This window comes from Gymnoscopelus microlampas (assembly GCF_963454915.1).
Source record: "Gymnoscopelus microlampas genome assembly, contig: SCAFFOLD_160, whole genome shotgun sequence".
Lineage (NCBI taxonomy): Eukaryota > Metazoa > Chordata > Actinopteri > Myctophiformes > Myctophidae > Gymnoscopelus > Gymnoscopelus microlampas.
In genome coordinates, this window is record NW_028155672.1 from 45,001 (window position 1) to 55,000 (window position 10,000).

The following is a 10,000-nucleotide window of genomic DNA, read 5'->3' on the forward strand; positions in this document are numbered from 1 at the left end:
TTAGTTGCACGCGTCGTAGATGACTGGATCAGACCTGCAGCTAAGACTGTGTGGGCTCTGTGTGGGTGAGCTCTATGCAAATAGTGTGTGCATGAGTGTTCCTCAGAAACAGGAGACATCCATAGTAAACAGAGTGAGACCATGATGCTTATGGAAAAGGAGGCCAGCGGAACAATGACAACACACTGACACTTCTCCAGCCACTGTGTCAATGAATGGAGACATACTGTACACGCACACACACGCACACACACGCACACGCACACGCATACACACACGCACATATACACACACGCACACGCACACGCACACGCACACACACCAGTGGTGGAAAGTAACTAAGTACATATACTCAAGTACTGTACTTAAAATTGCCGATCTACAAGCTCACAACGTGCCGTGAAGCGACGTGTTGTGAGCTTGTAGATCTGCTATTTTCAAAGGATTTTTATCCATTTGAAAACTTGTGAATTGGGACCTTCTGCATAACGAGTACGAGGACTTTTGGTACTTTAAGTACATTTTTATACCAATACTTTTACTCAAGTACATTTTGAATTCCAGATTGTTGCTTGCAACAGAATATTTCTACATTACAGTATTGGTACTTTTACTTGAGTAAAACATTTTGGTACTTTTCCCACCATTGACACACACACACACACACACACACGCACGCACACGCACGCGCACAGACACAGACACAGACACACGCACACATCGTAAACATATGGCTAAATCACATCAGTGTGTGTGTGTACCATTAAACAAGAAGCAGCATTACCCAGCTAGCTGAAGCATCTGTCTCTATGTATTACCTCCTACACGCCTGCTGCAATGCTAAACGCTGCAAGACTTACTGTCACACATCAGCACACAACAAGCCACAGAGAGGTCCTGCTACGCTGTCAAATCCATTCGGGTCCAATTTGGTTACATTTGGTACACTCTCAGAGAGTTGCAGATACTATATGAATTAACACCGGAATTAACAATAGAATAATAGAAAGAAAAAAAACAACAACCGCTACCTTTGTTTGACTGCCAAGCAGTTTGCCAGCTGCACTCTACACCCTTAAACTCTTAATAGAACAGAAATAAAGATTCATGATAGAATCAAAGAATATAATTTAATAAGATGGTTTAATTCTCTGGGCGACAGCCAAGGCCATTTTACAAATGGCTACCCTGTGTTTTTGAACCGGAGCCATGGGGGCCTAAACTTACTCAGCTATAAAACTTTCACAGCAACAATTACTCATTCGGAGCCTACAAATCTCTCTATTCTCGATTTAAGATATACCGTATATTCAGGTCGACATATAGTGTGAATGAATTATGTGTACTGTACTCTGGGGGAAATGAAAGGTGTATATATTTTCTTTTTGTGTCATGCGTCAGCTGCAATGTCAGCAAACCCCAAATCCAACATGCTGCATTTATCTGAAAGGCCTCACATGAGAACACGAGTGGGTGTCTTTTCAAGTGGGTTTTTTAATGTGTGACACACAGAGGGGGAGGGGGGGGGGGTTATCTTCCTAGCTGAAATAGCACTCTCTCAGGCTCAGCCATGGACCGTGTGTCCTCTCCGCTTCATGTTCAAAGATACTCTATAAAGAGGATGATTCACCAATGGTATGAAATGGCAGGCTATACACTTTGGGTCTCCTAAGTGGGCGTGGTCACCGCCCCCATGTGCATGTGTTGTTTGCAGTTGTGTAAAGTACATTTACTCAAGTACTGTACAATTTTGAGGTATCTTTAGCGGTGCCAACCGCTCTACACTTGGCTTTGACTCCGTGTCTGTGTGTGTGTCTGTGTGTCCGTCCGTATGAGCCCGGGATGAGCACCACAGCAAGCAACACATACAAACACACGCACGCACACACACACACACACACACACACACACACACACACACACACACACACACACACACACACACACACACACACACACACACACACACACACACACACACACACACACAGACTTGGAGATTGTCTATGCCATCTCTCCTCTCATTGGCCACACGTGCCACTGGTTATCAAAGAGGGGTCCAGAGAGAAGAAAAACAGTTAACTTGTATTTGTGCTGGGGGGAAAGGAATGGGGTAACGAAATGTTTTTAATGTTGAAAACCAAATAAAAAGATATATATAAAAAAAAAAAAGAGGGGTCCAGGGACCCCCAGCGTATGTTATGTCCGTCCGCCCGTATGAGCACGGGATGAGCACGGGATTCTAAACAGCTATAACTCCAGTTTGCAGCATGCCACCAAGTCCAAATTTGGTATGTGGACTTAGACCACCAATACGGGACAAGCACGAATTGCTGAAGCCCCGCCCCCTCTGTCTTCCCATTGGCTGGCCTTTAAACAGCCATAACTCAAGTTCGCAGCATGCTACGGAGTACAAATTTTGTACATGGACTAAAGCCACCAATAGGGACGAACTGCAATTACTTAAGCCCCGCCCCCTCTGTCTGCCCATTGGCTGGCCTTTAAACAGCCATCATTCCAGTTTGCAGCACGCTACCAAGTACACATTTGGTAAGTGGACTCAGACCACCAATAGGGACGAACTGAAATGAGTTAAGCCCCGCCCCAAAGGCACCGCTTCCTTCACACAGGGTGTGATTTTTTTACTTTACTTGAGTTTTTCCGATTTTCTGTACTTTTGCTTCTACTCCACTACATCTCAGAGGCAAATATTGTACTTTTACTCCACTACAAATTATTTGTTACTTTGTAGATTATTAAAACAGATATATTAAAACACTAATCACTTCAGCTCTAAATACATTTCGGCCATTTGAAAATTGCCGATCTACCAGCTCACAATGCGTCGCGGTGCTATTTTCAAAAGAGTCTTATACATTTTAAACATTTGAAAACTTGTGAAATGGGACATTCTGCATAATGAGTACTTCCAACTTTTGGTACTTTAGGAAAGAATGTGAGTACTTTTTCCACTTTTTTGTCGGATCTCGCGAACACATTTTGTTAGCATGAGAAATGCCATTTTAGCGTCAGAATGTTGTTCTGAAGATAATAACCGGGTCCAATATTTACTTCTGTAAGTGTGGGGCAAAAGAATACGTCATAATCAGTACTCATGTTCACCTCTCCCAATAGAATGAATAGCTTGCCTTGGGTCTCCTAAAGGGCCAGATATTGCGGGACAATGGCGTGACACATTATAAGGTAAAATATAGCTGCAAGCAGCGATAATACGGGGCCAGTGAATAGAGAGAGAGAGAGACATGGAAACGGAATAGATTGAAGAGAGAGAGAGTGACATGGAAACAATAGATTGATGAGAGAGAGAGATGGAAACATAATGGTTTGATTGGACATCTCAACCTACTGCCATTAACAGGATTCGAACTCTCAACCTTCAGACTAATAGGCTGCAACACTACCTATAGTGCTATAGCTTTGTCCAGGCTGATATTGTCTGTTGAAGATCATAAACTCTTGCCTTCTTTCATGAACCAAGCCCCTGTTTCACTAACACTAAGATCACTCGTTCACAAGCCATTTACCAATGAAGAAATTGTACATCTCCTCAGAACCAAAACTAATGAAAGTAGCTGATCTACAAGCTCACAAACCATGAAAAGTTGTGAGATTGTAGATCAGCTATTTTCAGAATGAAGTATGTCATACGTAAAAAACGTACTCTCAAATAAGCATTTCAGGTTATCTTTACCATTTGCACATGTATTCATTGATACAGTCATGTTGTTTGCAATTCAACTTAAATTAAGTCTACATCAAGTGAGGCTTGAACTGGCGATCTTGAGATTGTGAGGCATTCATTTAAGGGAGACGCCATTGGCCCAACAGACAAGTAACTGTGAAAAAGGAGATCACACAGATGATACAGTTTCACGCAAATAGCTGAAAAATCCTGGGTTTAAGTGTTTTTCAAACTGCTCAAAATTGCGGACAATCTAAGGGCGGAGCTTAATGGTCAAATCGATACGTGTGTTCCTCATGAGTCAAGGCACATGTGTAAGCAAGTTTCACGACTTTCGGCCAAACGAGGCATGACTTATGCCTGTTTAAAGTCTGCATTTTCAAAAATTTGCTATAGCGCCCCCTTTTGGCCAATTGGAGTAAGATTGGTTTCAGTGATATTTGGAATGACCCTGTACATTTCTGCAAAGTTTCAAAGAAATGTGAGTCTGCATGTATGTTTTAGGCACAGATGAATAATTTTCATAAAACTGTAATAGTTAAAATCTATCTCCTCCTGGGATTTTTGAGCAATCTGCACGAAACGTTTACCACTTGAACTTTGGACCTCTGCCTACAAAAATTTCCAACGGATTTTCCATAAGTGAAAAAATGCAGAAGTTAGGAGCCAATGACTGTTTTTCATATAATTCAAAATGGTGGGAGATCTAAAGGTCAGAGGTCAAAAGTCAGACCACGAAAGTTGTCGGGCATGAAGAGACGCATGTGTGTATCGAAGTTTCATGGTTGTAGGTCAAACAGGGCATGAGTTGTACCTGTTCAAAGTTGGCACTTTCAATTGAGTGCTATAGCGCCACCCTTTGACGAATGAGTGTGAGAATTATTTATTGGTAGTTTTTCATGAGCATCTACCATATGGCCGAGTTTCGTAAAAAGCGTATGCACGGTTAAGCCAGAACTGGCAAAAACAAGTATTTTTCAAACTGCTCAAAATTGCGGAAAATCTAAGGGCGGAGCTTAATGGTCAAATCGATACGTGTGTTCCTCATGAGTCAAGGCACATGTGTAAGCAAGTTTCACGACTTTTAGCCAAACGAGGCATGACTTATGCCTGTTTAAAGTCTGCCTTTTCAAAAAATTGCTATAGCGCCCCCTTTTGGCCAATTGGAGTAAGATTGGTTTCAGTGATATTTGGAATGACCCTGTACATTTCTGCAAAGTTTCAAAGAAATGTGAGTCTGCATGTATGTTTTAGGCACAGATGAATAATTTTCATAAAACTGTAATAGTTAAAATCTATCTCCTCCTGGGATTTTTGAGCAATCTGCACGAAACGTTTACCACTTGAACTTTGGACCTCTGCCTACAAAAATTTCCAACGGATTTTCCATAAGTGAAAAAATGCAGAAGTTAGGAGCCAATGACTGTTTTCCATATAATTCAAAATGGTGGGAGATCTAAAGGTCAGAGGTCAAAAGTCAGACCACGAAAGTTGTCGGGCATGAAGAGACGCATGTGTGTATCGAAGTTTCATGGTTGTAGGTCAAACAGGGCATGAGTTGTACCTGTTCAAAGTTGGCACTTTCAATTGAGTGCTATAGCGCCACCCTTTGACGAATGAGTGTGAGAATTATTTATTGGTAGTTTTTCATGAGCATCTACCATATGGCCGAGTTTCGTAAAAAGCGTATGCACGGTTAAGCCAAAACTGGCAAAAACAAGTATTTTTCAAACTGCTCAAAATTGCGGAAAATCTAAGGGCGGAGCTTAATGGTCAAATCGATACGTGTGTTCCTCATGAGTCAAGGCACATGTGTAAGCAAGTTTCACGACTTTTGGCCAAACGAGGCATGACTTATGCCTGTTTAAAGTCTGCCTTTTCAAAAAAATTCTATAGCGCCCCCTTTTGGCCAATTGGAGTAAGATTGGTTTCAGTGATATTTGGAATGACCCTGTACATTTCTGCAAAGTTTCAAAGAAATGTGAGTCTGCATGTATGTTTTAGGCACAGATGAATAATTTTCTTTAAACTGTAATAGTTAAAATCTATCTCCTCCTGGGATTTTTGAGCAATCTGCACGAAACGTTTAGCACTTGAACCGTGGACCACTGCCTACAAAAAATTCCAACGGATTTTCCATAAGTGAAAAAATGCAGAAGTTAGGAGCCAATGACTGTTTTTCATATAATTCAAAATGGTGGGAGATCTAAAGGTCAGAGGTCAAAAGTCAGAGGGTGAAAGTTGTTCAGCATGAGGAGACGCATATGTGTATCCAAGTTTCATGGCTGTAGGTCAAACAGGGCATGAGTTGTACCTGGTCAAAGTTGGCATTTTCAATTGAGTGCTATAGCGCCACCTTTGGACGAAAGATTGTGAGAATTATTTTTTGATCGTTTTTCATGACCATCTACCATATGGCCGAGTTTCGTAAAAAGCGACATCGCGGTTCAGCCAGAACTGCGAAAAGTGGCAGAAGAAGAAGAAGAAGAAGAAGAAGAAGTGACAGAATACTGCCAATAACAATACGTGTACAGAGCAGAGCTCTGTCCCCGTAATGAATCTCCGAGGTGAACCATCTCGCTTCTAAACTGTCTCTTCAACCTAATGGACTATCGATCTCTTCAGATATACCCATCATGGCAAAGGTCAGGGGTCAGGGAGAGGTGAAAGGCATGACGGGTTCATTAGTTGATACGTGTGCACAAATGAACCTGTGCGGTAAAAATGCACGCTAGAGAAGGTTAAGACACTATTATTCAAAACATCTAGCATGGACAGTAGTGTAAATGGTACATTTAACACATTAAGACCTGAAACGCATCTGTGTCACTTTTTTGATTTGAGCTAAAAAGCATTATTTTACACTTTGGCTATTCAAAAATAGCAGATATACAAGCTCATAGCGCGGCACCGAGTGCCGCGCTATGAGCTTGTAGATCTGCTATTTTTGAAAAATTGAGAAAATGTGTGCAAATCTTTGAATATACATTCTTTAAAGCGAATATTTGCAACTCAAATCTTTGCTTCTGGGGGGTCCCTGGAACAACATATTTTGAGATGGGGGTCCGCGGACAAATACATATACATTTTTTGACATGAAAAAGTTTGAGCACCACAGATATAGGAACATATGTTTTTTTTTTCAAAAAACTATTAGGATTTAGAAGACATTTTGTAGAATCGGAACCTCAGGCCATAGATTGTGCATTACATTCACACACCAATGGCCTGACCATTTATAGTTTATTATTACTCAAAACGTTGCTGTGTAGAGAAGAGAGGCGTCATAACCGAGGTACAAGAACAGTTTTCTCACACTTACTCTCAGCGCACAATGTTTACCCATCTAAAAGAGAAAAGATGGGTACGTTGTTATCCCACAGGGACAGAAAAGAGCAGCTTAATCCTTCTTGTGCTGCATAAAATGAATGCGCTCCAACCTAATATCAACTCCCAAGGCTGTGTGGGAGAGAATAACTAAGTTGAATGAGAGAGACCTTCTAAAAACAGTGGTATGTGCTGCGCATATTAAATACATTTACACAGTGTTCTGTAGAGACGCATTCACCGCGGTCCACCCTCCGGTCATATCGATGCCGTGGGTTCGAATCCCACCACCGCCAGAACCTTTTTAAGAAGAATGATGTATACTTTTTCGTAGGAGAGTGTCGCTCGCCAGACAGTTATTTTTGGCGAGCGGCACCGTCGTATGATGGAGGATTTAGTCCCTGTTTAACACCATTGATGTCTCCAAGCAGCTCATAAACCCAAGCACTCTGTCCCTCCACAAAAACACGCACATACACACACGCACACACAGTCCCTGTCTTCCACAGATGGTAGAAAGGAGGAGTCCAAAAGGAAAGACTCTCTTTCTTTCACTCTCTCCATCTTATGAAGCACTTCTCCCTCTCTCTCTCTCTCTCTCTGTCTGTTCCCATCATTCATCTCTGCCTTCTTTTCTTTTTCAGTCTGTCTCATAAAACATACTCTCTCTCTCCCCTCTCTCTCTCTCTCTCTCTCTCTCTCTCTCTCTCTCTCTCTCTCTCTCTCTCTCTCTCTCTCTCTCTCTCTCTCTCTCTCTCTCTCCCTGTCTGACATTCTTTGGTTTCTCCCTGTCCAACACATTTTCCCTCTTTCTCTTCCTCATGTTCCTCTTCCTCCCTTTCTCCCCCAACCCCCCCCCCCCCACACACACACACACACGTTATTTTTGTTTCTCTCTCCCCTCTCCCCAAAATCTTGCCATCCCAATGTCCTTAATCTCTCTCTCTGTCTGTCGCTCTGTCTGTCTGTCTGTCTGTCTGTCTGTCTGTCTGTCTCTCTGTCTCTCTCCCTCTCACAAATTCCTTCTGTCTCTCTCTCCCTTTCCGTGCGTGTGTGTGTGCGTGTGTGTCTCTCTCTCTCTCTCTCTCTCTCTCTCTCTCTCTCTCTCTCTCTCTCTCTCTCTCTCTCTCTCTCTCTCTCTCTCTCTCTCTCTCTCTCTGGCAGTGAGGATGGAAAGTGCTGTGGTGTGTGCTGGCCTCTCGCCTCCATCGATCTGTCCCTGTTTCCCCTCCTCTGCTGACTGTTGCCTCACCTCTCTCTCTCTCATCTCTCCTTTAGGTTCTCCTGTGGTCTCACCTCTCTCTCTCTCTCCTCTCTCCTTTAGGTTCTCCTGTGGTCTCACCTCTCTCTCTCTCTCTCTCCTCTCTCCTTTAGGTTCTCCTGTGGTCTCACCTCTCTCTCTCCTCCTCTCTCCTTTAGGTTCTCCTGTGGTCTCACCTCTCTCTCTCTCTCTCTCCTCTCTCCTTTAGGTTCTCCTGTGGTCTCTCTCTCTCTCCTCTCTCCTTTAGGTTCTCATGTGGTCTCACCTCTCTCTCTCTTCTCTCTCCTTTAGGTTCTCCTGTGGTCTCACCTCTCTCTCTCTCTCTCTCCTCTCTCCTTTAGGTTCTCCTGTGTCTCACCTCTCTCTCTCTCTCTCCTCTCTCCTTTAGGTTCTCATGTGGTCTCACCTCTCTCTCTCTTCTCTCTCCTTTAGGTTCTCCTGTGGTCTCACCTCTCTCTCTCTTCTCTCTCCTTTAGGTTCTCCTGTGGTCTCACCTCTCTCTCTCTCCTCTCTCCTTTAGGTTCTCCTGTGGTCTCACCTCTCTCTCTCTCATCTCTCCTTTAGGTTCTCCTGTGGTCTCACCTCTCTCTCTCTCTCTCTCCTCTCCCTTTAGGTTCTCCTGTGGTCTCACCTCTCTCTCTCTCCTCTCTCCTTTAGGTTCTCCTGTGGTCTCACCTCTCTCTCTCTCCCTCTCTCCTTTAGGTTCTCCTGTGGTCTCACCTCTCTCTCTCTCCTTTAGGTTCTCCTGTGGTCTCACCTCTCTCTCTCTCTCCTCTCCTTTAGGTTCTCCTGTGGTCTCACCTCTCTCTCTCTCCTCTCTCCTTTAGGTTCTCCTGTGTCTCACCTCTCTCTCTCTCCTCTCTCCTTTAGGTTCTCCTGTGGTCTCACCTCTCTCTCTCTCCTCTCTCCTTTAGGTTCTCCTGTGGTCTCACCTCTCTCTCTCTCCTCTCTCCTTTAGGTTCTCCTTTGGTCTCACCTCTCTCTCTCTCCTCTCTCCTTTAGGTTCTCCTGTGGTCTCACCTCTCTCTCTCTCTCCTCTCTCCTTTAGGTTCTCATGTGGTCTCACCTCTCTCTCTCTCCTCTCTCCTTTAGGTTCTCCTGTGGTCTCACCTCTCTCTCTCTCCTCTCTCTTTTAGGTTCTCCTGTGGTCTCACACCGTCCCACCCTGAAGGGTCAGAAGGAGCAGGAGAGTCCACTGCCGTCTGACCTTCCTGTCAGCCTGCTGGGGTTTCATTCTGTTTGCCTTTTCCACTGAGTGGATGTTTCTCTCATTCCGTTCCAAACGCTCGTTCTGTGCATCTCTCTCTCTCTCTCTCATGTTGTTGCAGTCAGGCAGAAACCTCTTTATCTCCATATATTAACGCAGTGGTTCTCAAACTTTAAAATGTCACGGTCTCCCCTTAACTGACAGTATGCAAATGGAACCAAATGGACCCTAACGGGTCCATTTGGTTCCATTTGCATACTGTCAGAGTTACAGACTTGTAAGGGTCAATTTAGAGTCTAAATTGACTTGACTTGTTCCTTTAGGGGGGTCTAAATTTTAGACCCCCCTAAAGGAACCCAGAGAGTCCCACTTTGAGAACCACTGTCTTTTCTTAAAATGAACATCCTACTTCGTCATACTGTGCTTCAGTGTCACACAAAAATATCAAATATTCAATTTGAATTCTGAAAAGTAACAGTTTTGGACATTTTCACCTGACAGC

General features: G+C 43.5%; 1 protein-coding gene across 1 annotated transcript in view; it reads right to left on the reverse strand.

Annotated features, from left to right (window-relative positions):
- The window catches only part of LOC311041329 (caskin-1-like), a gene marked incomplete at its 5' end in the record, with an annotated part of 52,991 nt that extends 43,466 nt beyond the window's left edge, over positions 1 to 9,525 (reverse strand). Inside the window, one exon of the mRNA XM_084086232.1 lies at positions 9,456 to 9,525. Coding sequence (XP_083942358.1) covers positions 9,456 to 9,525 — 70 coding nt within the window. The remainder of the gene's footprint in view (positions 1 to 9,455) is intronic.
- Between the last annotated feature and the right edge of the window lie 475 nt (positions 9,526 to 10,000).